Source organism: Brassica napus, chromosome C6 (genome assembly GCF_020379485.1).
Source record: "Brassica napus cultivar Da-Ae chromosome C6, Da-Ae, whole genome shotgun sequence".
Classification (NCBI taxonomy): Eukaryota; Viridiplantae; Streptophyta; class Magnoliopsida; order Brassicales; family Brassicaceae; genus Brassica; species Brassica napus.
Window position 1 is genome coordinate 29715185 of NC_063449.1, and position 27918 is coordinate 29743102.

General features: G+C 37.7%; 6 protein-coding genes and 1 non-coding gene across 8 annotated transcripts; 2 read left to right on the top strand and 5 right to left on the bottom strand.

The window, feature by feature from the left end:
* Window positions 1-53: 53 nt before the first annotated feature.
* LOC106433927 (histone-lysine N-methyltransferase ATX3) lies at window positions 54-6230 on the bottom strand. Its single transcript, XM_048760268.1, has 23 exons — window positions 5027-6230; window positions 4891-4946; window positions 4636-4813; window positions 4261-4356; window positions 4120-4188; window positions 3965-4033; window positions 3762-3877; window positions 3552-3644; window positions 3231-3366; window positions 3027-3114; window positions 2838-2937; window positions 2608-2732; window positions 2279-2424; window positions 2078-2182; window positions 1900-1964; window positions 1607-1826; window positions 1401-1487; window positions 1234-1287; window positions 1059-1148; window positions 875-961; window positions 719-793; window positions 533-636; window positions 54-439 (listed from the first exon to the last, which is right to left on the bottom strand). The coding sequence occupies exons 1-23, from the start codon at window positions 5792-5794 to the stop codon at window positions 349-351; spliced, it is 3018 nt and encodes a 1005-aa protein (XP_048616225.1). The 5' UTR covers window positions 5795-6230; the 3' UTR covers window positions 54-348.
* A 1014-nt stretch (window positions 6231-7244) lies between these two features.
* On the bottom strand, window positions 7245-9687 carry LOC106433929 (cytochrome b561 and DOMON domain-containing protein At3g61750-like). The gene is made up of 4 exons (XM_013874766.3): window positions 9304-9687; window positions 8824-9223; window positions 7764-8056; window positions 7245-7679 (listed from the first exon to the last, which is right to left on the bottom strand). The coding sequence occupies exons 1-4, from the start codon at window positions 9478-9480 to the stop codon at window positions 7377-7379; spliced, it is 1173 nt and encodes a 390-aa protein (XP_013730220.2). The 5' UTR covers window positions 9481-9687; the 3' UTR covers window positions 7245-7376.
* Window positions 9688-11684: 1997 nt separating this feature from the next.
* On the top strand, window positions 11685-11757 carry TRNAA-CGC. The gene has a single exon. It is a non-coding gene; the product is annotated as a tRNA-Ala (tRNA).
* A 113-nt stretch (window positions 11758-11870) lies between these two features.
* LOC106433928 (phragmoplastin DRP1B) lies at window positions 11871-15748 on the bottom strand. 2 transcript variants are annotated; one of them, XM_013874765.3, is made up of 14 exons: window positions 15494-15747; window positions 15114-15177; window positions 14916-15020; window positions 14715-14819; window positions 14487-14537; window positions 14317-14378; window positions 14121-14211; window positions 13779-13843; window positions 13411-13605; window positions 13208-13327; window positions 13073-13143; window positions 12713-12989; window positions 12256-12624; window positions 11871-12173 (listed from the first exon to the last, which is right to left on the bottom strand). In XM_013874765.3, the coding sequence occupies exons 1-14, from the start codon at window positions 15620-15622 to the stop codon at window positions 12045-12047; spliced, it is 1833 nt and encodes a 610-aa protein (XP_013730219.1). In that variant the 5' UTR covers window positions 15623-15747; the 3' UTR covers window positions 11871-12044. The 2 variants fall into 2 exon arrangements, with proteins under 2 accessions (XP_013730219.1, XP_013730218.1); XM_013874764.3 differs by having other exon boundaries at window positions 14715-15020; window positions 15494-15748.
* A 3004-nt stretch (window positions 15749-18752) lies between these two features.
* Window positions 18753-20627, top strand: BNAC06G18170D. Its single transcript, XM_013874769.3, has 2 exons — window positions 18753-19568; window positions 20242-20627. Exons 1-2 carry the CDS (start codon window positions 18885-18887, stop codon window positions 20401-20403), a joined length of 846 nt encoding a protein of 281 aa, XP_013730223.1. The 5' UTR covers window positions 18753-18884; the 3' UTR covers window positions 20404-20627.
* On the bottom strand, window positions 20515-24397 carry LOC106433926. The gene is made up of 4 exons (XM_013874761.3): window positions 22058-24397; window positions 21361-21974; window positions 21067-21279; window positions 20515-20992 (listed from the first exon to the last, which is right to left on the bottom strand). Exons 1-4 carry the CDS (start codon window positions 24234-24236, stop codon window positions 20720-20722), a joined length of 3279 nt encoding a protein of 1092 aa, XP_013730215.1. The 5' UTR covers window positions 24237-24397; the 3' UTR covers window positions 20515-20719.
* A 353-nt stretch (window positions 24398-24750) lies between these two features.
* On the bottom strand, window positions 24751-26777 carry LOC106353300 (E3 ubiquitin-protein ligase SINAT3). Its single transcript, XM_013793035.3, has 3 exons — window positions 26319-26777; window positions 25483-25869; window positions 24751-25392 (listed from the first exon to the last, which is right to left on the bottom strand). The coding sequence occupies exons 1-3, from the start codon at window positions 26532-26534 to the stop codon at window positions 25024-25026; spliced, it is 972 nt and encodes a 323-aa protein (XP_013648489.1). The 5' UTR covers window positions 26535-26777; the 3' UTR covers window positions 24751-25023.
* Between the last annotated feature and the right edge of the window lie 1141 nt (window positions 26778-27918).

The following is a 27918-nucleotide window of genomic DNA, read 5'->3' on the forward strand; positions in this document are numbered from 1 at the left end:
GAAACTAAACCGAGAAGATTCCTCCCAAGTCCCAAGCTACACTATTATCGGTCTAGTAAAAATTCGACTTTGATTTATAGAAATTAAGAAACAATATTTATGTAAAACATGAAAAGATATCAACACTTTTGATGACCTGTAGATTAAAAATCAAATGTGTAAAGTCTTCATGTGTGTGGGGCCTATGGGGTTGTTTAAATCCTAAACATTTACAAAATTGCTAGACCGGGAAAGGTAACCGGCGGACATACAATTGAACGGCGCCTAACCAATGAATCAAGTATCAACTGTAAAGAAGTCAGCATGAAGCAGCCGCAGCTACAATCGTTGCAAGAATGATTTCGCACTTCAGTTCATGAATTTGCGGCAGTTAGGAGCTCTGCAAAGGCAAGGCACTTTGATTTCTTCAGATTCATCAACCTCAAAGAGATAATCATACCTGTAGAGAGAATCAGTTTTCATGGTCAAGGTCAAGAATTTAAGAGAAATATGAATTATATGGGAAGATGAAGCTGGAAGAAACAAGTGTTACGTAAGCTCTTCGCCTGGTGAAACATTAGTCTTTGCAATGAGGACGATTCTGTTCTCTTCTCCATCGCCTATACTCACAATACGTGCATAGCAATTCGGCATACACTGCACAACAAGACAATGAGCATCATTAGTGTTTAGTTACTACTAGTACTAGGTTTTAGTCTTAGTGTGTAGGGAAACTTACCGAATGGTTGATCAATCGGGCTATGTTTCCAGAGTTTGTGGCATCAATCACTATCTCTTCGCTTATCTTGAACAGCTGCGTTTTTAAGAAAAATTAAATTGACCATTAGAAGCAGCGGGGATAACGATGAATGTGAGCAAGTAAATCTCAACTTACATAACAATCTTTGCCTTGAGCACGATAGTTTGCCTCTCTCAGATCTGCAACACTTCTCCTAACTTTCACCCCACGGTACTCGATGATCTGCACAAGAATTTTGCTATTCAGTACTTCCTTAAAGACGCACATCACATTCAGTTTAGCCATTAAAATCATGAATATTGCGGCATAAACTAAATACCATTTCTCCTTCTTGAATACTTCTCCTTGCAAAGAGACCCCATCCATGTATTCCAGATTTACCAAAGCACACCCGAAGATTTTCGGTTTTCTAAACAAGATAAGATTCATTACAAGATTAAAGGATAACAAGATGGACAAAATAAAAACTTAAATCTTATTGAATCACCGCTTACCTGCAAATGCTTTAACCGTTCTTTGAATGAAGTAAAACCTGACGTATCTGCTTCCTGGTGTGACAAAGTAAAAGAGAGATCAATATCGTGCTGAGATATTTAATAAAAATATTCTCCCAACAAAGTGAAACAATGAACATGAATGGAGCTCTGAATGAGAAACTTGCCTTAAAAGAGTTGAGATTCTCGATTGCGCCCAAAGAATGATGGCTCGGTCCCTTCAGCCTGTGTGGTATAGCCTCCAGATCAACCTTCTGAAACAACCGCAGTAACAGAGTTACATTAGTACCAAATTTCATTGACGTCATAAACCAAGAGAATATTACAAAAATGTCAAATGTCCAAAGATTAAATGAGATCCCCAAATGCATACCTTCGTGTTTGATCTGCTATAGATACGGCATCTTGCCGCAGAAAGAGAACCATGACTCTGTTCGGTTTGGGGTTGGATATCGGAACCTGGAAGCTTCATCTTCTTGGTCAAAACAAGTCTTGAACCTTTGATGCGCCCATTTTGATTCTGAAGCAAATTTCTAGATCCAAAAACTCCTGAGGGTGTGTGCACAACTACATTACTATTTGGATCTGGCTTCCTACACAGCGGATAAAATGTTACAGGTGATCGACACATAAGTGATCAATTAAAGAATATGTAGAGAAAAAAACCTGTGAAAAGCACAGTAAATTGACTTCCTTGTTCTCTGCACACCATCCTTCTCCACGCAGTGCATCTAATATTTCCACAGAAAACAGCATCAGACAGAATACCTTGATTAGAGTATGAATATGAAAAAAATGAAGCTCATCTTAGGCACAACAAAGGCTAAAAAGATTAAAGACTAACCTCCATGCTGTAACCTGCCCGTGATGCACACAATACGTGAAAGTGAGTGGCACACTTGCAGCATTGCACGCAGGAACCATGTGTCTGCTTACAAATTCTGCAAAACTAAAAGATATTTTCATAGAAGTATCAGATGTCAAATGTTATAAAATATAATAAAATGCATTGGTTATACTTTCTACTTTCATCATCTCATTATACCTTAAGAAATGAATTTACTGGAATTTTGAAAAGTCCAACAGCAGGCTCCATATGTTCGTGATTCAAAAACCCAACTTCGGGCCGGAACCAAGCACATGTTACATGAACCCACAAACCCTCAACGTCGCTTGGTTTTAAAGCACCGCCTGCATAAATAGACGGAAGATTCAGTTTGAAATTAGTATAGAGAAATGGTCAGTGGGTTCAATTTATAGCGCCTATGTACTTAATAATACGACCTTGTGACAAGCTAGTCAAAACTCAAAAATAAGCCATCACTAATGCAAGATGAAAAATAAGCATAGAGTGAGATAGTTCCGCAATAATACCTTTTACAGGACAAAGACAACACTCTCTCTCAATATCTGGTGTTTCACATGCTCTGCACACCCAGGAGGTGAGATCTTGAGCTTTGCTTACCCCATAGCATTCTTGGTGCACAGCAACTTGACATCTGAAGACATATTTGAAAGTTCGTATGAGTTAGATATTTAAGACCCCATATTTGATTGTACATTCGCTGCATAACTCAGTAAAACCAAAATGGGCATAGAGTAACCTGTTACAGATGATCATTTTATTTTCTTCCCAGTCTTCTACCCATCTACATACAGCACACCTTTCAGTCGTCCACTTTGCATTAACTGGCTCATACTTTTCTGTGCATACAAAATAAAAAGTAAGGAAGTCTACCAAATATGCACTCCGAAAGACAAGCATGTTCATATGAGTTGAGCTGCAGATTTACCTTCCAGCAAAGAGAGCATCATCTGCTTATCTAATACCCTGCAGTCAGCGGTACCTTGTTCTAGAGGGAGGGCAGTACATCCTGCAATCTGCAGTACCTTGTTGTCAGCACTAAATCTCATACAGACAAAAAAAAATCTACAAGTAGATTTCAGTAGGTATATATGAGGGCCAGCTTCATGAGAGAATATTATAAGAGGTGTACCCATTTTTCCAGAGTTAGCGTCGTGTCTTTCACTTTTACGCTGTACTTCCACTTTTTTGCTCTGCAGCCTGTATGCCGTTCCCATTCACTTGGTGACTGCTTCCTTGCTCCACATGAGCCACACTTGCACTCGATTCTGAGAAAAAAAAATCCAGGAATTGATAACAGAAGCTTAGGATTAAGCGTGTATTGTAGTTTATAAATAAAATCAATCTAAAAGCAGGCAATACCAACATTTATATATAGTGGTGTGTAACTATATTCATTAAAGACTAGTCTGTCTAAACGAGGAAATGGAAGGCTGGTATATCTAACACTCACACATGAAACTTTCGGATATATGTGCCTTCCATGCCATTGCAGACTACAGTAACTTCATCCGCCAGCTCAGTCTCTGTTGCTTTTTCTGTTGAACTGTTGAACAAAGATTATGCGAACAGTTTTCAGATCAAGGAATTAGAAATAAAGTGATGCAAATAACAGAAACAGGAGCAGCCATATTTTTGAAAGAGTCTAGCGAGAGCAACATACTTGAACAATGTGTTCTGTTCATTTACTACTGTCGGTGACTGCTCATTTAATACTGTCGGTGCACACTCATGCTGCGCTCTGCAATCAGGGCAATGGTAATTGCTGTGCTCCAGTTCCTTAAAGATGATAATCAAATTAGCCCAATCCATAGAAAGTAGTCTTAAGTGCAAAAGGTGAAAATTCAAGGAGTTGTATAACTGCACCTTAAAGCGTTTGTTCGAAATGTTGTCGCACCCAGCATGTACCCATATATCACACCCATCGCAACATACCTATTACATCAATCAAGTTAGCTACATAGATGTAATAATTTATCACTCAGACCAGTACCACCCAACATGTTCAAAAATATTCTCACCCAATCTTCACCATCTGAAGAGTGCCATGATCTCTTGCAAATGCCACAATACTGGTTGGATTTCCACAACTGTAACAACAAATTTGGATTCAGTTTCTTCTGACCACAGACAACCGAAGAGTAAGAAATTTTCCTACGAACCTTTGCACAGTGCTTGCATAAAAGCTCTTCAGGTTGTGATTCGTGCATTACTGTGCCACAACCGTCGCAGGTCCTTACGTCCACAAGACATGAGCCCTATAAAAAGTTGAATCAGCACATCGTTTTCTAGAAATATGCCTCATAACTATGAAAGAATAAGATACCAATGGCACATACATGCGTATATATAGTCCCTTCATGAATTCGAAAGTATATAACAATATAGATGCTTATGAAACAGAACAGAACTGACTGTTGAGATTGAAATTAAGAATTTGTCCTCAATTTATTAGCTTTTTCTTCTCAAATGATCCAGTATAGAAAAAAAACTTGAAGATCTAACGAAAAAAGGGAGTAGGTGTCAGGAAAACGTGCCTGAGATCTATACGCAGGCCCATGCTCCTGGTCGGATTGAGTGGCAGAGGACTCTGGGCAGCTGATTTCAGCAGCTCCACAACTACCCTCAATCCCATTCTCTGCTAAAACTGCTTCCTCAAGGGCCTTCTTAAAGTCGCTTGCCTTGTTATTGTAAAAGTTCGTCTGATCCTGAAATCTGAAGAGACCAAAGACTAAGAACAGTACAAATAGACAACTCCGAAAGATTCAAGAACGACCGTCTCGAGAACTTACTTGTCCATAAATTCCGTAAACGGAAACATCATTCCTCGTCGGATCCATCCATAGTCCTGTAAAAAAACAGTACTTTCAGAAAAAAATTATCGTACAAAGAAAGTGCAACAAACGCCAGATTAAATACGCTTCTTACTCTCTGAGCTCCATTCTTCGAGTACCCAAAAAACATGACACAGAGAGAGCCCGGGACGCAATGTTTCAAGACGGAATCCGGCGCTTGTGAATCCGGATCGATCACTTTACCCGGCCATGCCGGGAATCTTTTCCCGCACTTGGCCCAGACAAGATCGCCGACAGCAAAGTCCTCTGGTCTGTACACACCCTTCCTCATCACGGCGGAATCTTTAGGCTTCCCAGATTCGGCAAAAAACTCATCTTTACCTCTCACAGAGAGAGAATTAGCGTCGTCGGAGGAAGACAACATCGAAACTCTCAAATTCGCATCCTTTCCACCACCCAAGTCATCAAAATCGACCTCGCTGCTGTCTCCGTTATCCTTACGTGGAAACAGCTCCGAGCTTCCCTTCTCACCGCCCTGGCCACCTTTGAGTTTCTTCACTACACGAACCTCGTCATCACGTCCAGACTCCTTCTTTTCGACCTTGTGACGTCGATTCCCCCATGCATCAACAACCGAATCGTTAAACCTCGAGGGAGCCACTCGAACTCTGCCCCGCGAGGACTTGGACTGGTCTCGATACTCTTTGCTCGTCAAGGAGCCTGCGCTACTCGTACAACAATCCTCAGCTTCTTCTCTACATGGTGGTTGATCAACGCTTGCTCTGTTCCTCCTCCTATACACTATAATCTCACCCTTTTTGCCCCCATACTCAATCTCCGAGCCAACTTTGCACCGCTTCAGATTCTGCTCCTCGAATGTCAAAGTCCGTTTCAGAATCATCTCCCTACCCCCACAGCAATTCTCACCTCGTCAACATACACGAAGAACCCAGATTACGATTCTTACAAAACCCTAATTTCACCAAACGACGGATTCGAGTCTCAAACCTCCAGAAAAACCCTCGAAATTTATCAATTCCTCTCGCGATTGGGCTCTATGAACCTAATGCGAAACCTTATCTTCAAACCCAAATTCGATACGATTGAACTCGTACGTCAAATTGAAAAAAGTAACGCCAAATTGTAGAGTCGAAACGACGGAGAAACAAACCAAATCCTCCTCGTAGAAACCTTCGGAATTCTCTAGAAAGTTAATCGTTTCGCTAACGGAGAAAGATAAACCTAAACCTCGAAAGCTCCTTATGATCGACGGCGAGAGAGAGAAAGCACGCGGAGGAGAAGGATCTGTTTGGTGAGCGTGTGCTTTGGAGAAGGAGACATACATACCGTCGGTTTATTTATATTTTTCTTATTATTTTACTAATTAATCACGGTTTTCGCCAATTAAAACTCGCATAAATAATAATTAAACCAAATTGAGAAACTGGATTATGTTGACGTGGTGGACCAATGAAACAGTGTTTGGCTCCAGGGACGGGGGACGAGGGAAGAGTGCGAAATTTTCAGGTCTACAGAAGCGCCAAAGTCCAAAATTTTCTTTATTAAATCCGACGTGGCACGTTAAAACAAAATAGTGATAAAGCTTCTTGGGCTTTATGTGCTTCGGATATATTGGGCCTATTTTTAATCATAGAAATCGAGCCTAACTCCAATTACCACAGTTGTATTTTTTTCTTGTCAACTCCCCAATTGTATATTTGTATTTATTATCATCAAAACAATTAGAAATTTGAGATTTTTCTAAATTTACTTCAAAAATTTTCATAAAAATTCAAAAATAAAAAAATAATAACGTATTTAAATAATATTAATTTATATAAAAATAGACATTTTTAATACATACCAATTGATTCAATATCCAACTTATGATTACTACTTTACTAGTAATTTAATTTGGTTGATGGAGGATATATTGGCTATAACTTAAAATTAAAAATTAAAAAATTAAAAGTAAATGAGTTGATATATAGAGTTTTTAAATATAAACTTGCCATTTTCCTACATTAATATATAACTTACTCATGAAACTCATTTCTCATAATAATAAAAATGAAGTGTGTGAAAAGCAACCTTGAAAACTCCACTTTAAAATTCAAAAATGACAGCAAAAAAAGAGGTCAAGAATAAAAAAAAAAAGACAAACCTTCAGAAAAGAAAAGAATAAATTCCACCATGCTAATCTAAACTTGCCATTTTCCTACATTAATATATAACTTACTCATAAAACTCATTTCTCATAATAATAAAAATGAAGTGTGTGAAAAGCAACCTTGAAAACTCCACTTTAAAATTCAAAAATGACAGCAAAAAAAGAGGTCAAGAATAAAAAAAAAAAAGACAAACCTTCAGAAAAGAAAAGAATAAATTCCACCATGCTAATCTAAACAAAATCCAATCAATAACTATGAATCTAAGGACAATAATGACTTTAGCCAACTAAATCCAAAACAGAGGATCTTTAATCAAACGCTAGTAGAACTTGGATGGGTCTCAAAAGAAGGAGGCGTGTGAGAAGAAGGTGAACCAATAGAGCTAGAGCCAAGAATCCTGAATATTTCAAGAACAAGAAAAGCAAGTAATGTCACTGACAAAACAAACCCATATCCAATTCTCCATCCATCTTCTTCACTATTAGCCATTCGTATCCCAAGAACAATGTTCACTGCTCCAAAGAACAAAGAGATCCTCCCAATCCAATGATGATACCAATTCCAATACCGTCTCATTTTTGTCTCCCTGTGCGGCCTCGCAAAGAAAGCCAAAACCTACCAAAAATATCAGATCCATGTTCAGCCAAAACTTATAACCTGTACTTGATTCTTAAAACTCCAGGTCTTGGATTCTCAAACCTGAAGAATGCTGAGGATTAGAAGAAAGATCCCAATGCCTCGATGTGCAGGTATATCTGGCTGGATGCTATTGTAAAGCTGGATTCCAAGAATAACAGCGGCTAAACCGAAGATAAATCCAGTGAACTGAATACCGATGTGAAGATAATACCAAAGAGGGTCTCTATGCCTGAGATATCTCGCCAGGATTGCCCCTAGAGGAAGTAAAAAACCCCATCCCAGTATTGCTATAACTCCATGTCTTGTCTTCTCCGAGGAAGCTGTGGTTTGTATGGATGCTGTTACACCATTTGCTGCATTGACCAAGAAAGAACACAAATGAAAAGAAGTATTACAGTATCCCCTGTTTTTAGTTTGTATAGCATTTTGATAGTACAATCTACCAAAATGATTTTTAATAAATTTTTATATGATTCTGGATATGGTTTTAAACTTTTGGAAAATAAGATAACTAAGAAATTTCATCAAAATACCTTAAAGCATCATTATCGCTCGTATGTAGAGCGTATCTTAAAGGGGGGCCACGATTTACATAAAAACCGTACCTTATGTGTGCAAAATAAGAGACGTTTGTTGTGGGTTTTTTGCACTGTTCGCGGGTTCTACCGACACGTGGCGGCCCGCGATTGGTGCGTTTTTTAATTAAATTTTTTTTTCCAGACAAAAGCTTAAAAAAAAAAAAAATTAAAACTATTTAGTGGGTTTGTGGGACAAAGATGACGTTAACTTCTCATAACAAACATTGCAAATTGTACTATTTGAAATATATTTTTTAAGTCAGATAGTACGTCCAAATGCAATAAATAGTGGATTTTTATCTAATATAAATCACTATAAATTTCAGAATACATCTCTAATTTATCAAAATATTTTGTAAATTAGAAATGCAAACGCAAAACAAGATTAAATTAGAAGATACTGTTACCATTTTGTCTTGATAGAAATACAAAAACATTATGTTTTCCTTGAAATGTGAAAATCAACATTTTGAATGTTAATGTGTAATTGCAAACGCAAACGTTTAAAACAAGTATCAGCATAGTCATGTTGGGATCAATACCTTTGGATAAGTCAACGATGACAGTAGTTTTATCATCATGCTTACTCAAACGTCCAAGCTTGGAAGGATAAGCTGAGCTGAAAGCTAGAATCACCGCTCTACGAGGAACTTTAACAGTAAACTTCACCTGAAAAGCTAAGTAAATCATTGCTCCGTGAAGAGCCACCACCGGAGGGACTTTCTGTAACTGTAACTCTCCTTGATCAGGCGCGACTTGGTCTCTCTCTGTTCCTTGGAGATAGTACTGTTTGATTTTAGCATGACCCTTCTTCGAAATCCACCCCACCATCGCGCTTGATCCCACCATTCTTCCGTCTCTGGAGAATCCGACTCCGACCCACCCGGTTGTGTATAGAGCCGAGAGTATGATCGTCATTACATTTTCTCTGTTTTCTGAGTGCTGCAAAAACAGAGGAAGTGGGAAAAGAGTGTTACTTTTGGTGTGGTGAATGTGTAAAAGGAACGGTTTTGAAGTTTTACCCTTAAGACGAATGTGTTCCAGAGAGGTGTACATGGCATGGAGTTGGAGATGTTGCTGTACGGTGGAGGGAGGAAGTCGGATAAACGGTTTGCGAAACAGAGGTTCTGGGTGACGTCATCTGCAAGATCTTGTCCGAGTAAAAGACAGAGGATGTAGAATCCGAGAAGGGTTCTCATGGCGAAGATCGAAGCTGGAGAGAGAGAGGGACAATGGAGGGTTTTTTTTTTTGGTGAATGTTTCCTTGAAGAAGAGTGATTGAGTTTGGTGGTGAAAGTGGTTGAAGATGGCGAGCAATCATAATCACCAAATTGTGTTTTAAAATCTCATCCTGGATTGGAGTTTGAAAGAGATGATGGAGTTGATGTTTCAGTGGTTAAGTATCGGACAGTTTATGTCCCCTTGCCCCTTGGTCACTAAATAGACACGTGAACCGACAGAGATATGCCAAAGATGCGATGGGAGAGAGAGTGGGGTCGTAACTGGACCAGAGTGGGGGGAAGTGGATCAGCCATAGTTTTAAATCTGAATCATCACTCATTTTGTCAGGATGGTGCCACGATCAACATCATCCCTTTTCTTTGCTGGGCCTGAGGTAAATATTGGAACAGAGCTTAGAAACAAAGTTAACTCTACAATGAGCAACGAACATTTTTTGTTTAGTTTCTAAAAACTTTCATTATTTTGGTTCAAACCTTTGCCGCCTCGATGATTATAACCAATCACACATATTTAACTATTGATTGTTTACGTTTATGTGCTCTTTTTTTTTGTTACAAGATTTGCTTTTGTTAGAAGTTCTATTAGAAAGATTTGCAAGTGTGTTGATGTTCATGTATCTTTTGCACTTTTCCAGATGAACACCAACAATCTTTTTAGCATTTTAGTAAAGCTTCAAGTTAAGTTCGAGCTTATCATGAGGTGGAAACTGATGGTTCTTATAACCATTAATCTCGACAATATCCTAGTAAAACCGCCATACCATCTGGGGATCGATGGACCCGATCGATTTCGGTTTAGTTGGATAGAGTATGTTCGGCACCGCATTTAACATGGTATTAGAACTCATATCATGAACACCTAACTCCTAATTATATGACCTTCTTCACCGGACATAACTGTCATATTTGATCCTCTCGACCGGTTAGAACTGTCGTTCTAAACTCTTTCGACCGAGTATAAATGTTTTAAAGTTTCAAAATTTCTAGTCGATAAGAGTTGTCACATCAAGTATAGATATTTGAGATAAAAATATTCCACATAAAAAAAATTAATTTTTTTTTAATAATATATTAAAGATTATGATGAATCCACTTAGGGGGTTATCGGAACATGAATTTCTGTGGAATTTGATGATTTTAATAGTTGACAGAATTTTACAAGTTAACTAGATTTAACAAATTTTATCAAATACTTTTACATAGATTTTCATTACTTGTATATAGAATTCTATCGATTGTTATTAACTTTTAAATTAAGAAATTAATGGTGGTAGAAAAAAAGGAAAGAAAATCATTTCAATTAAGACAATTCTTAAACAACTTTTAAAAAAGTTTTTGTCACAAAAAAGATCTCAAGAAATAAAATGACTAAAAAAATTATTTCTACTTCTTACATTATAGATATAAAAATAATAATAAAAAAATTATATAATTTTGAAATATATGTTTTAAATTTGAATTTTTGTAAAAAAAAATTTGAATTATTTTTTGTGAAATGTTTAGTTAAAAAATACGAAAGTACTTTTTAAAACTATTTTTACAATTTTTATTTTAAATTTTTAATATTTTTTTCTATTTTTTTAAGTTGTGAATTGTAACATGTTAAAATTGTGATTTGTATATTATTTCATTCTTCAATTTGAGTTTTTATATGTGAGTGTATTTTATTATATTGATTTCAAAAATCTTATGGGTATATATGATATTCTCAAAGTTCAGTACTATGAGTAAAAACAAATAAAATTTACATCCCAATAACAATAGATTTTAATAGAATCTTAAAATCAATGAAAACTAAACTTTTCCAATAACAAAATATTTTGAGTGAAATTTAAAAATCATCATTCCAATAACAATGGATTATATTTAGATTTTAAAAATTCGCAAACCAATAAGAATGAAATCTCAAAATTTAATAACTCCTCTAGAATTCTTTCCCCTATAACCCCCCCCCCCCCCCCCCCCCCCCCCCCCCCAATTAGTGTCAATTGGTTTCATTTGTTAATCATAGACACGGAAATTAAACCTTTCGTTTGCATCTCATGTTTGCGTTTACATTCCACAAATATATGTTGTTAGAAATGTAAATGTTATATTATATGTTTAGAAATTCTTCATATAATAATAAGACTAGTAATTATACGCACAAGAACTATCATCGAGGGGATGTAGCTCATATGGTAGAGCGCTCGCTTCGCATGCGAGAGGCACGGGGTTCGATTCCCCGCATCTCCATTTTTATGAAATTTCATCGTTTTTAGCTAAGGTCTGCTTCGTTTCTTTCCTCCTTTTCTCTCTTTTACATCTTCTGCATATGGACTGAGACAGAGAGGATAATATCGACATTATTGTCCGTGAATCCTAATTTTTATTAATCTGATAAACCATCTTCGTGCTCCAAAAAGAAACTTGTCTATTGTCTTACAAAACTTATTTCAAAAACAATGTTAACTCGAACAACGAATAAAAGAAATCAATGAGAAAAGGGAGATAAAAGAACGTGTCATAAAGGAACACTCTCTCTACTTGGACCAAGCAACTGCTTCAATATCAGTTTGAGCACTTCGATACAGTTCCAACCTCTTTGCAATCGAAGTCCTTCTTTGCTGAACCGCAGGATCCTCATCCAACAACTTTGACAGTTTACTCATCTGTCTCAACACCAAACCAGTTCAGATTCTTACACATGCATAGTTACTTAGTTAAGTTTGCTTCAATATGGTTATTTATTACCTCTTTCTGGCCAAGCTCAGTGAAGAAGATATCAAGAAGGCTTCGTTTTGCTTCACGAACTTGACAGTAAACGATGGATTTTGGAATCGAGTTTCTCAATCCAGCGCAGACCATGTTCACGTAAGACAGAACATTGGAACCGATTCTTCTGAGGTAAGCGTCGTTGTACCTGTCGAATATCGAATGTGTCGGATTCCCTCCTTTCTCAGAATCTTGTGGGAGTTTCCTGAAGAACTCTACTGTTAAGTAGCCAGACTCCATGTCCACTAGTAACAGAGTTGCTTTCCTGCTCTCGTCTCTCATTCGATCCAGTGAATCCACCGCTGCACCTGATACTTCAACTCTCAGTGTTGGATATTGCTTCAGTTCCTGTTTGTGAAAGAGATTTAACATATAATATGGAATCAGTAGCGTTGTTGTTGTTTGTTTGTGATTGTTGAGTAGAGATTTTTCTTACAGATGTTTCGCCGATGGATTTGTGGATAAGATCCTTGAGAATGGAATGAACCGCGTCAACAGCTGCTTCAGCTGGGCCTCTAATGGAGACTAAGCATGATTCTATGAGACGACGGTAACCTTGTTCAGGAGCTATGAGATGCGGTTGATATCCATCTGCTTCGGTAATCAGTTTACGCACATTGTCCATGGAGAGATGCTTGTCGAACTGCAGTCTTTTAATGGCAGCTGGGAATTGATTGTCGAACACAGAGTTTACCTTTTCACCACCTGATCGTCTGTGAGGTTGTTAGTAGAGTAATAATCATAAAGCCATAAAACTGCAATTACAACAATCCAGAAATATGATGAGATCACTCACGTGCCGTCAAGGTGTTCTTTGAAGGTTTGATCAAAAGCACGGCAAATCTCCATGATCATATACAGTTTCCCCTGCACTCAAGAGAGTGAGAATTAAAATAAGAGAACCAAAGAATGAAAAATGCAAGTTACTTACACCAGCATCAGCTGCTACAGGTTTGCCAAGACGGCTCAGCTCTGTCTCTAACTCGGAGATAGTCTTTGTGATAAGAGACTGAAGTCCTGGAATTCTCGACTTGATAACAACTTCCAAATGCTGAAAAAGTTATAGCTTATTTTAGAGAATCTAGAAAGTCTTTTATCCATAGCTTGTTTCAAAGAAGAATTGGTATTTTATACCTTGGAGAGCATCTTTCCTAGATACTCTGAACCCATTCTTTCAGTTAAATGACTGTACTCTGGGGTGCTCTTGAAATAATCACGTTCACGCCGACGAGCAGCAATCATATCAACACTTTTGTTGATGTCAGCTTGAGACCGGTTCACAACACCGACCCACGGATACCTTAGTTTGTATCCCCTTCCTTCAAGTATCTGAAATCTCCAAACATTTAGAAGAGTTAAGGATTGCTTTGTACTCACTTCGTATTAGTGACATTATCTTCCAAGTTATCCTATTTCATAATTCGATTAGAGATGAGTTATTTACAGTTAGAAGATAGTCCTAGCGCATGATATGTATCCATGTCATATGAAAGTAAACTTACGTCAACCGCATTAGTGCCCTGGTCCATGAGATCAATTTTTGTTAAAACTCCAAAAGTCCTGTCTCCTGAAAGCAGCAACGAAGCAAACATTATACAACATGAATTAATTCATTCAAACTGTATGGAACAGTGCTTTTGTTTGTTACAGATGATAAAATTATCCTCATCTTAGGAACCACCTAGGGACGACCATTTAACTCAAGCATATACACCAAGGCCCAGCGAATAGAAACCATATATAACATGTCGCAATGGTTTAAATCAACAAGGGAAAGCAGGGAAAGCTCAGAGTGAATTCAGAAATTAGTTGCATAAAACATTAGAGAAAGAAGAACCTGGCACCTTTTGGATCAACTTCACGAGAGATCTTAATGGCATCAGACGTAGCAAGATCTTGATTTGCAGGGGAAATAGCTAGTATAATGCAGTTGGGCTGTCAACAAAGAAATGGTCAATTTTTGTTACTTTTCGGTGAACACATAGATTCCTTAGATGATATAAGCAACATTGATATTTGATAGTTGAAATCATAAGTCACCTTCTCAATAAATGATCTGACCATGTTCTCGATATCTTGAACAATGCTTTCAGGCTGACCATCTACAAAATCATTAGCACCAAGTTTTCATTGGTGTTTGTCAATAAAGAGACTTGGTGTTGGGGGGATGGATCCACTATCAATGAATAAACAAAGATTGTCTCACTTACCAACAGCTACCTTTGTAAGACCAGGAAGATCAACCAGTGTCAAATTCACAACTGCATACATTTTAAACAAATAAACTTTTTAGAGTGTGGAGACTAGAAAACAAGTGGCAAAGATGAAATAGAACATGAGCTCAAATGAAAGAATAGTACATCACAAGATCAAGAAATCCTCAAGCACGTTTTTATCTATTCCTCATGCGAATTTAGAAAGTATAATGCTTCTATTACCATTAGGGGAGAAGATGCTGAGATGAATTGGGACCGTGGATATAACTTTGCTGCTGGGACCAGTTTCACGATCAGTCTCATCTGAGATCTCTTTCCTCACAGCAGCTGCATACCAATAAAGAAGAAATAAACATCTCCAGCACAAGAAAACCAGATGAGAAGAATCTGTGCGCCGCCACAATAGACACAAGAAGAATATACCAAAATCAGTGAACTTTTTCTTGGGAAGATGCATAAACTCAGCATACTCTTTGCCTTCAACAATTCTGTGAAGCTGCAGGACAAGAGGTCTACGTGTAACAATCCCTACATAGAAGAGGACAATTGTTAATGCTAAATCAAGAGTTTAAAGGTTGAGTTAATATCATCAATCATGTATAACGTTTGGATCAGCCTTACCTGCTCCACGAGGTAAGAAATCTTTCCCCACAACGCTCTCTAGCACTGAAGACTTTCCAGAACTCTATGAATTTGTTTCAAAAATTCATCATTAATAATCAATTGAATCAGACTCCCTAGAGAATATACACTACCAGATTTGATTAATGTCAAACTGATTTCACAACGTTTCGCTGAGATCGAGAAGCTAGTCATCAAACATAGACTAAGAATCATGATTTCGAGATCAAACTAACAATCAGATCAACGATCAGATCTAATAATCCTGAATAATGTATCTCAACGTACTATGCATGTTTACGGAATGAGAAGGCAATGCACAAGATCTAAAGATCGCCGATTCAAAATAAGATGTAAAAATCAGGAAGAATAGGGCGAACCTGACCACCGACGACGGCAATGGCAGGCAAGGAGTCCCAGAGAGTCGGGAGGGAGCTTCCCTCGCCGTGATCTCCTAGAGCCGTACAAGCTCTCTGTATCTTATTCACAAGCGAAATCAAACTCTCCATCTGAACTACGGCGATCAGCTCCGATTACTCTGACCGTCCGGTGCGATTCGGTCTCCGACGAGTCCGTAACGAGAAAGGAGGAGAGAACGCAAACGTAATAACCGCGAATTGGCAGACCGTTGAATTTTTCTGTAGAATATATATTACCAGTCCAATCATAAAACCTGAAATACCCAAAATATCCCTCTTGAAAAAGTCAAACCCACTCACAAAATTAAGGAGGCCCAGTATGGAACATTAGGCCCATAGCTAAGTACGAAGCCTGAGAAAATGACTCATTTATACTGGGGGATCTGATTAGTGATTTAACTCTCTTTCGGACCGTAAAGCGTAAAGACAAAACTAGACCTACACGTTTTGGGTATATTCCTTTGTGTTCAGGTCACGATACTCGAGTAGCATTTCCGTTTATGGAATTATACGAAAACATTTCCTCTCCACCACACGATTTCTGTGTTAATAGAGTATTTAGGCTCTCTATACCTACAAAAATCCATAATTAGCTATCTACCACTTCACTGTTTTTTACACTGCTCACAACTGGATAATTCGATTTTGCCCTCATCCAAAATCTCTTTTCTCTCTCTCTCTCTCACGTGTTCTCTGCAACATTTTATATTTCTTTTTTATCTCTAAAATAATTTACTCCATCTATTTCTTCAACTATAACCAAAATTTCATATACCTTCACCATTCGCTCCTCCCCTCCGTTGTTGACGTTGTCGTCTCCCGTATCTTATCCGTGAAAATCACAAATGGAAACAACATAATCTCGATTGAGACATTACAAATGGAAACAAAAGGATAAATTTTTTCACGAAGACGTTCCACCACGGTGAATCCATCTTCCGGTAGATATGCTCATTCAGCGCAGCTCGTGGCTCCAATTAGTGTTTCTCTCTCGAATATATCATATACCATAACCGCTTTGGCGGTTTTCTCGAAGTCGCACAATATGAAAGATTTAAAATGATTCCATGGTATGTACGAAAGAAATATCTTTGATTCATGAGTTGGTAAAAGCATGTGGACTAATGGATCCTGAGTGTAGCAAAGAAATAGTTTATTTTTTTTTGAGATCGATGATGACGACTTGAATCTCACATATTTCAGTTACAAGTAATTGCAGCCACTATGTAACAAGCTGTTAACCGATAAATATTGGATTAGTTGATACAAATTAGGCATTGTGAGCTGATACAAGTTTGGTTATATGCTATCAAACTGTAGGTGATGCTAACTAATAAATAATTGATAGGATGTTACAAGTCATTAGTTGATACATGTTTGATTAGATGTTACAAAACATGTTGCCGCTTTAAGAAATGATTGGTAAGATGTTAAAATAAGTTTTATCAACCGAAACATGTTTTCTTAGATGTTACGAAATATATTAACGATTAATATGATAAAATAACTCGCTAACAAAACATGTAGTATGTTAATATACATTGATACATTCATTGAGAGCATACCTTCAGATTGACAATTTATCAACTAACAATTCATATAACATTTAAGTTAAAGTGTAGTGTTTAACATTTTTGTTAGCGTACTAGTAATTTACGCCCCAAATTCCTCAATGTATTGTGTTTTCTCTCTCTGGAACGAATTGCATATTACCAATTCGCTAAAATCAAGCAATCAGTCACAATCACTAACTCTTCCATCGATATTCAGTTCCGGAAACCTAATGGAGAAGTTCATAAATTAGAGAAATCTTCTTTTTTGTTATTTTGGATCGATGTTCCATAACTTTGAGAGATTTATGTGAGACACATATTTTGAGTCAATTATTCATTGGAATACATAACACATCCAATATTAAATTATTGTAACAGTGGCGAAGACAAAGCGACGAGAAGGAGCTATGTGTGACTGCGACGATAACAAAATCAGTTGTGGTTTTGGGAGATGTGGATTTGAGAAGAAGTTGCACTGTCGATGAAGAATAAGAGAAGAGATTGGTATTGGTGGAGATGAGGAAGATAAATGAAGAAGATGGTGATTAATGATTTCTCTTTCTTTCTCTTACGTAGTCACGTGGTCGGTGAAAAGATAAAATAGTAAAATGACGTTAATTTTGCTACAGAAAATGCCAGTTTATATGTGTTAGGGTACTTTCTTAATTTTGGCTCATATTAGGTATATTGAGCTAATTGACTCTTAATATAATTTGTTAATTACCAACAAAATCGAGTTTTATTTCACACTCTGATGTGTGAAAGACATCTTCGAGTACGGACAACGACAATTGATAAACACATGTCAATCACAGTGATTCTTAAGTTAACCTTAATCATGTACATATAAGAATTTATAAATATCAACTTTGGACAAATGTTTTTAACAACTAATCTGGTTTATCTTGAGTTAACTAGACTGTCTATACTCGAAATGATCATGTTTCTCCATTTTTTAAAGGATAATTCTCTCAGATAACTCTTTTTTAAGTTTTTATTACAAAAATAGTCCTAAAAAATGACCAAAATAACTTCTTTTTATTTTAAAAATTTTAATATTTTTTTTTAATTTGAAACCATATTCCCAAAACGTCACTCATTAACTTTAAACCATAAATACATTTTTACTCTTTAATAAAATTTATTTTGGTCATTTTTTTCATTGAGATCTATTTCTGTGACAAAAACTTTAAAAAGATTATCATAGGAAATTTCTCTTTTTTAGAAGATCAAAATTATTGACAATCCTAATATTGATACACATATACAACACCAAAGAAGATAAAGATAGTAAAAATCACCAACATTGGATATATGAATTTTAGCACAAAAGAAAACCTTGGATATAGGGATCAGCCTGTGAAAAAACCAAGCAGTATTTTCATTCTTATAGCGTAAAATAAAAGTGTAAATTTTATATACTTGTTTTAAAGTTTGGAAATTTTTTATTTGAAAACATAGAAATGTCTTTTTATCAAAACAAACACAGTTTAAATATTAAATAAATAAATATATTTTAAAATTATTAAATGAATTAAATAATTAGTTAAAGTATAAAAATAGATAAAAAAATCTAGGTATTAAAAAAGTTAACAAACTTTAGCTGAAATATTTTTGGGCGAGACCAAAATACTAGTGTTAAATATAATTTGTTAATTTACCCAAAATCGAGTTATAATTTGTTGGTAATTACGAGTCGAAGAATCTCCCAATCTTTCTTGGCAAAGTCTCCAGACTCTCAACTAATCTTCTATCTCTGAATGTCGCCAGAGAGAGAGTAAGCTTAAAAATCTTCTCTAATGGAGTCGCTCACATCATCAAACCCTTCCTTCTCTTGTTTCTCAAAAAGCGTATCTCTTTACCCTTCTTCTCCTCTCTCCTTCGTCAAGCTCCCTTCTTCTATCCACAACAACAACACCACCATCCCCTTATGCTGCAAACCATCCTCGAACCCTCAACCCGATCGCGGCAATGCAAAGCTCAACCCTTTACGCGTAATCATCCGAACGTTTAAAGGCTTGGTCTCGTCTCAGTCCCGGCAATGGACGGCGCGTTTCCGAGCTTACAGGGACGATACGGCGTCGTTTTCGGAGCACTTATTCGCCGGAGAAGATTTGAAGCGGAGGGGTGGGTTAGGGATCGCCCTCTTGAGCGTCACGGCTTCCGCCAAGGTGAAGATTAGTCCTTTCGTGGCGACGCTCTCGGCGAATCCGACGTTTGTGTCGGCGGTGTTCGCGTGGTTCTTCGCGCAGACGAGTAAGATGGTTATCAATTTCTTTATTGAGAGGAAGTGGGATTTGAGTTTGCTGTTTGCTTCTGGTGGAATGCCTTCGTCTCACTCGGCGTTGTGTATGGCTTTGACGACCTCTGTTGCGCTTTGTCATGGAGTTGCGGATTCGTTGTTTCCTGTTTGTTTGGGGTTTAGTTTGATTGTGATGTATGATGCTATTGGTGTTAGGCGCCATGCCGGTATGCAAGCTGAGGTAATGAAACCTTATCTGCTTCTTCTTCGTTAAAAGCATTTCAGGTTTTGAGGTTTGGAGATGTTTGACTGAGTTTGATTGACTTTGGTCTTAGTAAATGCTTTGTCTACTGTAGAAGTTTGACTACGTTGAGGCACATGTATGACTAAGTTTAGTTTTTGATGGATTCAACTCAAGGCTCTTTACTTCATATGGTTGGATGTTGACTTTCTGATATAGTGTATTAAGGTTCTTCAAGTGTTTGTGAATGCCTCATGTAAAAGTTGGGTTACTTGAGGTTATTGAATTGTTGTTCACAATAAAAGTTCATCACTTTGATATGGAACTAGGCTAAGGTTGATGTGTCTTCTTGGTTGGTGAGTGACCTTTTGTGTTCTGAAGAAAGATTCCAGAGCAGAAGGGTTCTGCATTGTTGAGCTTGAGCACAATAATTTTTTTCTAGAAATTGTGGACATTTGGCACATGTTGGTGATACTTGTTCTTGGTTTTAGATTCCAGAACAGAAGGGTTTTACATTGTTGAGCACAATAAATTTTTCTAGAAATTGTGGACATTAGTGGCATGTTGATGATAGTTCTTGGTTTTAGAATTCCCACAGAATGAAGAGTTTTGTAAGAACATTGTACCAAGTGTCAATCTTGTTTATGACTGTTGTCTTTGTTGATCATGTCAGGTTCTGAACTTGATCATAAGGGACTTGTTCGAAGGACATCCCATCAGTCAAAGAAAGCTAAAAGAATTGCTAGGTCACACTCCTTCACAGGTTCTTGCAGGAGCATTAGTTGGTATTGTGATTGCTTGCTATTGTTGCCAAGGCCATCTAGTTTCAGCCTAAGATCTCCTTAACTCATAAGTTCTGCATTAACTTAAAAACTGGGTGCTTCGAGTACGGCTTAGTATCGATTTGGCTAAGATTTGAGGTTGTATCATATGTTGTGTTCATCAATAGAGAAAACTGTTGCTTCTTCTTTATTTTATTGAGTTTTTGTAATCTCTAGAAAATACAATGAGAGAACATTTCATTACATCATTTCAAATAGTTCCTCTCTTCCATGTTTATGATATGCTTTCTACAAAACATTATATAAAGGATGAAGAAGATCGAGACAACCTAGAAAATAAGGAGTTGCAAGGCCCTTTGGCTGGGCACCTCAGCTACTTTTCTTGTTAGAATCTTTCAGTGCCCGCTTCACACGTTCTCTTCTTCGGCCGCTAGGTTTGGTCTTGAGGTTAAAGACACCTTTCATCAACGAGCTTATATCCACAGACCGATCTCCCATGATCTTATCATGGTACATCTTGCTTCCTATCTCACATATCTGTTCCTCTACTTCCTCTAATGGCTCATCTATATTCAACTTCAGTTCTCCTTTCCTTATAACCGTTACACCAAACCCATTGGCCTTGGCTTCTCGAATTGTATCCTGTTTGTATATGTTAAAGAGAGCAACGTTAGAACTGACAAGAGAAAGGACTACTTAAAGTTTTTGTTCTTTACCTTTGGTGGGCGCGGTACAATGAAAACGTTTCCAGTTCTAAGCATATCCAAATGAGCTTGAATAATGTAACAGAGGTTTTTACAGTCAGCAGCGTTCTCGAAAGCAATCACATGATGCGGTTTGGGTTCTAACTCGAGATCTTTTGCCATTTCTAATGTGTAGAACCCAACTTGTTGCTCTCCTTTGTCATCAACCGTGTACAATTCAAGACACTGAAGCACACAAGAAGAAAAAAAAAGTTAGGTTTTTAAAGGACTGAGTTTCTTCAAATGTTTAGCAAGAAAAAAACATACCAGTACATGCGGAAGATCCAACCACCATAAATAATCTTCTTCCTTATCTTCTCCATATTCGCGGTATTTGCTCAAAACAGCTTGAGGACCAAACAACTCCATCTCTCTCTTGACCTTGTTGAGTTTCTTTTCCATGAACTTCTTGTTCCTCTCTGGCAGCTTCTCCATTATATCAGCAACGTCTTTGATTTCGTCTTCTGTGATCCATCGGTCCAAGTCTTTGCCCATGTCTCTCATAACAGCTTTCACTTCTGGATCAGTCTCTGCGTTGTACAGCTCCAAGAACCCCGGTGACCATTTCTTCGTGTGCTGCCAAAACTCCTTTCCTGACTTTTTCCCAGGTCTAACAGATCCGTCACTTCCTTCTACAACAATCTTTGGATGGCTTGAGGTAACTTCAGACGAAGAAGTGAGAGTATTCTCAGAGGAAGCATGAAGAGAGTTCTGTTCTTCCTTTTTCACAGGAGGAGACACAGACGCAGCCTTTCCAGAAAACAATGCCTCTCGCTGTTCATTGTAGTTATTGAGAAACTTAGGGCTCTTCTCAAGCGTAGGAGGAGGCCCTTTCCATCTCGGTATGACTTTCTCTGGTGGATCATACACACTGATTCCATCTGAATGATAAGAGGAAGGGATACAAGTGAGATATGTGAAAAGCTTATATATATATAAGTGGTTGAGAAGATATAGTCATTACCTACTCCGTAGTCAAGATTCTCAACGTTTGAATGAATCCACTGATGCAGATGAGACAGTTTCTCGTTTTCTTTTTCAACTTTCTTCTCCAAGCCTTGCAAAAACATAGCTTTGTCTTCGGCATCAATTAGGTGAAATGGATCTCTACCAGCCAGCTCATTATCTCGAACATGGAAGACAATGTCTCTTAGCTTTTCGTCCTTCATCCACTCAAGCTCATCGTTATCCTCATTGCGGTAAATTTCTGCAATTTCAGCAATGGTACCTGGCTCCTGAGTTTCTTTCTCTCTTGCAGCCATGTAGTTATCTCTGAAACCAGCTCTCATTTTCTCAGCAATAGGTTCGAGTTCATGGTAGTTTTTCTCCATCCAGTTCTCCTTCAGTGAGGGTTGTTCCTTCTCTATATGTTCAGTACCACCCGAAGAGCTTGTTTCACGCTCTCCTATTTTGTTTGCAAAACTTCCTTGCTTGCCCGGTGCATCTACTGTATCATCAGGTTCTGAAACTTTCTTGTAATCATCTTTGCCTAACGGTTCTGAAGACGTAGACTCAACCGTTGATTTCAAGGTTCCATTGCCTGCATTTTTGTCAGCCAATTTGCGTCTTCTAGCTAGTTTACGCTTTTCATCACTCTGCTTTGAGGAGATTTCATCACTGTCTTGAGCCATCTTCTGAGTAAACTCCTCCTCACTACTTCTTGTTGAAAGGAACTCTTTAGCCTCTTTCACAGACCGTATGACCCGTGACTTACGACCAGTGCTATTATTCATCATACTCAACTTATCCTTAGAAACATCAGAAGATTGATGGATGATTCCCTCTGTAGGAGCTAGTGGTACCTCATTACTCACCTTTTCTGCGTCAGATGTTGCCATTTCATGATTTGGAAAACCAGAATCTACAATGGCCCCATTCACCACTGGAATAGCCAAACCTGAAAGTTCAGTGTTTTCTTGATCACTTTCAGTCCAAGTCCCCAAGCTTTCATCTTTATCATCATCATCATCAGCAACTTCACGCATGCGTATACCTTCATCATCCTCCCCCGTTTCTTTGTTCACATCGCGCTTCTCCTTTTCATTAAGTTCAATGCCAGCTTCTATCTCCCTTGCTCGTCTAGCCATTGCTTTGATTTCATGGATCTTATTCTCAAACTCCATAGATTCACCACTCTCAACCTGAGGAGAATCCAAGGCATTCAATTTCTTCTCTGAACCTTTTACTTTAGATATACTACTCATAAGCTCCTCACGATCAAACTTAGGCTTCTCAAACGACACCAATGGCTTCTCCTGCAAAACTTCCACGGTACCTTTCTCCATCACTTCCTTCTCCTTCCAAGCTTTCATCTTTCTCCTCATCATCTCCTTCTCCAACTCACTGCACTCATCAACCTCATTACTCTTCCTATACACAAACACCGTCTTCAGCAACCAGAGTCCAATATAACCACACAAAACAGCTCTCCCAATCGCCGGCAACTTAGGAACTAAGTCAAGACGAAGAATAGCGCTTTGGATCGAGCTAACGAACTGAACCTCTTCCTTTTCAGAAGAAGAAGAAACAAACTTGACCAAAGAACTATCCTTACGTATAACATCCTCCCCATTCTCCATTCGTTCAGCTAATTCCTTAGCATACAGAACCTTATCCCTCACTGAATCAACATCCTCAAGAGACGATCTTCTCCTCAAGACCTCATCCTCATCAACATCTACTCTCTCCACGTTCCCATTCGAATCCTGATAGACTGTGAAAATGGGATTCGAACCAATCCCCCAAAACTCTGCTTCCTTCTTGTACCGAGTAACCCAATCTTCAAGCTCATTCAACAAATTCGAATCCGGCAAAATCTTATCTTTCCTACTTAACTCGACGAGAACATCATCACTAGGTTCGAGATTTTGGGTTTCGTTTCGAGTTTTCGTACCTGTGTCAGAAGGAATACGGAAATTCTCATCGCCGATGATCTTCTTCCTCAGCGAGTTGCGTCGTCTCGAGGGCTCTCGGAAACGAGCTGAGACTCGGAGGATTGAAGCGCGATGGTAGTGGAATTTGGAGATGGGTGAGTTGAATCGATGTTGGGTTCTCTTGTTAATGAGTCTTTTGCTGGAATTGGAGGATAAAGAGGAGAAATTGAAGAAGCCATTTGGGAGAGCAGAGTTTAGAAGAACCTCCATTGATGGGGGGTAAGGGATAATCCCTTTGAAATGAAGATGGCAAAACCCCCAAAGCTGGGTTTAGCAGAGAACAAAGAACGAAACGGTGTCGTTTTACACAAAAATCAACTGCCTTCGGAATATGGATAAACTGAATCCTAGAGCCAAGCCAAACCCAAACCAAATCCGAATCGGAAAATCTGGATCTTGTCCAAATTAAAAAAAATATATACTCGAGTGAAGTATCATAGGTTTTGAATATTATCTGAATCCAACTCAAACCGAAACAGATATCTTCAAGATTTTGAAAAGGTTAAAAAGGTATAAATATCTGAATTAATCTACAAAATAAACATTTGAAATCTAAATGAACATTTCAAATAAACTGTTAAAATACATGACCGATCCAAATATGAGTTACGATTTTAAATTAAACCGAATTATAAAATTCGTCTTAACTCAGAAATATTATTAGCCAAATCCAAACATCATTCATAGAACAGAGTATAAAAGACTATAAAGCTGAACCTGAAAATCACATGCGAGTATAAACCATTAGACTTCTTAAAATATGAAATTACACCAGCTTGTGGGAAGCACTTCAACATTTACATTTTACAGATATACCAGACTGAGTTGTATTAAACCATTTAAACTCTCCATGACATGAGAACAAGCCAGAGAAAACAGAGAAGCCACAACCCAAGTCTACATCATAGATCACAGACAAAGCCCCTAATTACAAACACCTTCAAGAACCATGGTTACAGAGACAGAGCCACCAAGTAAGAGTTTCAAAAATCAATTATTAAGACAAGTTTGGGATACAAGCTCCTCCTCCACCTTCACCACTTTGCTGCTGCTCTTTCCAGATTCTTCCAGTGACTCGCAGTTTCAGCTCTTTCCTGTCTCCACCCGAGAAGAAGAGAGCCATGTTCCTCTGTATGATTAGCCCATCATGACTGTCTCTAACTTTCCTGTGACTGTCTCTTACGCTTCTCGGTGTTCCTTCCCAAATCAGCTTCCGACCATAACCCCCCACTTCCAAACTGTAATTGTAGTTCCGAGCTTCTGTCTCGTCCCCCATGAAACGCAGAAAAGCCATGTAGACTGGAGCCATACCGAGCTGGAATGCCTCAAAGTGGAGACAGAAGTATTGACCAAAGCAGTGAAAGACCTGAAACAAAAACCAAAAAGACAGAAACTTTGATAAGCCTATGGGACGGTTATAGATGATTGTTTAAGTATGAATCATATGTAGTCTTACGGTTAACATCCACGTGGCGTTTTCGACTTCACGAGGATTAGACTTGACATAACGGTGGTTGAAAGTACATCCAGAATGCATATCCACCTTGTGGTCATCCCTCAGATGAGCAACTAAGAAAGGGATATCACCCATGACAGAACACTCGGAACCAGCGTAGGGACAGTTATAAGGCCTGAAGTTACACACAGTCTCGTGTTTGAGCTTACTGTAATAAGGGAATATCTCAGGACAGCCAAGCGACATGTATTTGCACGGTAGCTCAAGGGACTCGGCTACTTTTTCGAGTGCCAAGCAACGAATATCACCGAGCTCTTGTCTACAAGTAGGGCAGCGATTGTGAACCCTGTTCTTACAAGTTGAACATAGAGTATGTCCATTGTGACACTGCAGAGGAATAAATCAAAAAGCTTATAGCTTTGGCAAAGCCCTGAAACCAATCAACAGAGCAAAGATCCAGGAACTGAAAAACAGGGAAAATTCAGACAAGAAGGGATTGAAACAGAGTATCAAACCATAGTGTAAGTGTTTTGTCCGAAAAATTCTCTAAAGTGACAATCAAAAAGCTTGTAGCTTTGGCAAAGCCCTAAAACCAATCTACAGAGCAAAGATCCGGAACTGAAAAGCAGGACAAATTCAGACAACAAGAGATTGAAACAGAGTATCAAACCTGTAAGAATTTTTTAAAACCTTTAAATGTTTTGTCCGAATTTTTTCTAAAGAGACAATCAAAAAGCTTATAGCTTTGGCAATGTTTCTCAAGAGAGCACACAAAAAAAAACCCTAAAACCAATCAAGAAAGCAAAGATCCGGGCAACAAAGAGATTGAAACAGACCTGATGAATAGGAGGGTACATAGAATTGGTGCAGACAGGACATTCGAGAAGCTCGTGAACACTGGTGGTGGTCGGAAGAAGACCAGAAGCAGCATTCGCGTTGCTGTTATTACTGTGATGCTTCGAAACCGATGTGTAGGAGTGGCGATCTTGATGGATCTCTTCGTCATCTGTGACATCTATGGTTGAAGCACAGTCCATGCTATCCAAATCCATCGAAAAGGTGAAAACTTTATTAATCTCCGATCGAGAGGAAGATCGAATCCGATGGATTGAAACGCCAACGAAGCAGGTCAACCTTCGTGAAGTGTTGATTTCGAAGAAAGAGAGATGCTTTTCTTCATCGAGAGAGAGAGAGAGAGAGAGAGAGAGAAGGGGAGAGAGTTGCCGTCAAATGAACAGGCAACGCTGATTTGAAATCGGACGGTCAGGATTATTCAGGAAGGGCGACTGTGTTGTATAGAGAAAATGTTATTTGGGAAACTTTGATTTATACGAGCGGAAATAATCATTCTTACTCGATGATTTCTTTTTTGTGTTTTAATATTTTGATCGCGTTTTTTTTTTGATTATAAACAAAATTTGTGAATCGGTATTTTAGAATTGGCGTATATTATTCTGTTACAAAGTTATTATATCGAAGAAGGGCACTCGTTTAAAATTATATAATTTGTGAATTTGTTTATATAAGATTTTGTATGTACACTCTTATATAACTCTTTATAGTCTTAGATATTTTACTGGATCCGAAAAACCAAACCAAAATCAACCAAAAAATATAATTGTGGTTTGGGTTTGGATCGAGGGCAAAGTACATATTTGTTTTTTTCGTCGACTTGCGGTCCTATCCGAGACCCGGTTGGGTATTCAAAGTATATAAAAATGTTTTATGTATATTAGGTATATTTGAGTTTTTTCAGATATGTATTTGGTATTTCGAATGTGTTTTCAGTATTATGAATATTTTTTTTAAGTTTCGGATCCATATTTCCAATTATAGTTTCGGGTAAAATTCAAATTTTAAAAAATATTTTGGGTATGAAGAAATGTTTTTAGGCATTTTAGGTTCCACATATTTATAGTAAACTTTGGGTATTTTTGGGAATTTAAATATTTTTAAGGTATTTATTTGTGTTTTCAGATTTTTTTGGGTTTCAGTATTTTTTTTTAATTTTTGGGTACTTCGAATATTTTTCGAGTCCTAAAAACCCCAAACCAATTTGGAACGACATACCCAAAATTTATAGGTATTTTGTAGTTATTTGAATTATGGACCTTGATCCCAATCGACCCGAACCGAACCATAAAATTTTAAATACCTAAATGTTTAGGATCCGAAAAACTTACACCGAAAGGAACCGATCTGTACCCAACCAGAAGATCCGATGTCCATACCAACTCTCTCACATTATATTTTGTGTGCATTTTATAAGAGTTACATTTGTTGAACTTCTGAGACTTAAGATTTAATTGGTTGATTTTGGCTAATTTAGAGTATAGATTTGTAATTATTTAAAATAATTTTTAATCTTATATTAAATAAACTATAAAAAATAATTTAAAGTAAAATATATATTTTATTTTTTTACATATGGTTTGT

Coding starts and splice junctions, on each gene's coding strand:
- LOC106433926 (XM_013874761.3), bottom strand. CDS start 24,236: ATGGAGGTTCTTCTAAACTCTGCTCTCCCAAATGGCTTCTTCAATTTC. Junction 21,975..22,057: donor GAATCTTGACTACGGAGTAG/GTAATGACTATA, acceptor CTTATCATTCAG/ATGGAATCAGTGTGTATGAT. Junction 20,993..21,066: donor TTGTACCGCGCCCACCAAAG/GTAAAGAACAAA, acceptor ATATACAAACAG/GATACAATTCGAGAAGCCAA.
- LOC106353300 (XM_013793035.3), bottom strand. CDS start 26,534: ATGGATTTGGATAGCATGGACTGTGCTTCAACCATAGATGTCACAGAT. Junction 25,870..26,318: donor TGTACCCTCCTATTCATCAG/GTCTGTTTCAAT, acceptor ATTCCTCTGCAG/TGTCACAATGGACATACTCT. Junction 25,393..25,482: donor ACGCCACGTGGATGTTAACC/GTAAGACTACAT, acceptor TTTTTGTTTCAG/GTCTTTCACTGCTTTGGTCA.
- BNAC06G18170D (XM_013874769.3), top strand. CDS start 18,885: ATGGAGTCGCTCACATCATCAAACCCTTCCTTCTCTTGTTTCTCAAAA. Junction 19,569..20,241: donor ATGCCGGTATGCAAGCTGAG/GTAATGAAACCT, acceptor TGATCATGTCAG/GTTCTGAACTTGATCATAAG.
- LOC106433929 (XM_013874766.3), bottom strand. CDS start 9,480: ATGAGAACCCTTCTCGGATTCTACATCCTCTGTCTTTTACTCGGACAA. Junction 9,224..9,303: donor GGAACACATTCGTCTTAAGG/GTAAAACTTCAA, acceptor CTGTTTTTGCAG/CACTCAGAAAACAGAGAAAA. Junction 7,680..7,763: donor TAATCCTCAGCATTCTTCAG/GTTTGAGAATCC, acceptor TATTTTTGGTAG/GTTTTGGCTTTCTTTGCGAG.
- LOC106433927 (XM_048760268.1), bottom strand. CDS start 5,794: ATGATTCTGAAACGGACTTTGACATTCGAGGAGCAGAATCTGAAGCGG. Junction 2,733..2,837: donor AAAATGATCATCTGTAACAG/GTTACTCTATGC, acceptor ATATGTCTTCAG/ATGTCAAGTTGCTGTGCACC. Junction 2,425..2,607: donor TTGTCTTTGTCCTGTAAAAG/GTATTATTGCGG, acceptor CTATTTATGCAG/GCGGTGCTTTAAAACCAAGC.
- LOC106433928 (XM_013874764.3), bottom strand. CDS start 15,622: ATGGAGAGTTTGATTTCGCTTGTGAATAAGATACAGAGAGCTTGTACG. Junction 14,212..14,316: donor TCAGATCATTTATTGAGAAG/GTGACTTATGAT, acceptor CTTTGTTGACAG/CCCAACTGCATTATACTAGC. Junction 13,844..14,120: donor TCGTGAAGTTGATCCAAAAG/GTGCCAGGTTCT, acceptor TGCTGCTTTCAG/GAGACAGGACTTTTGGAGTT.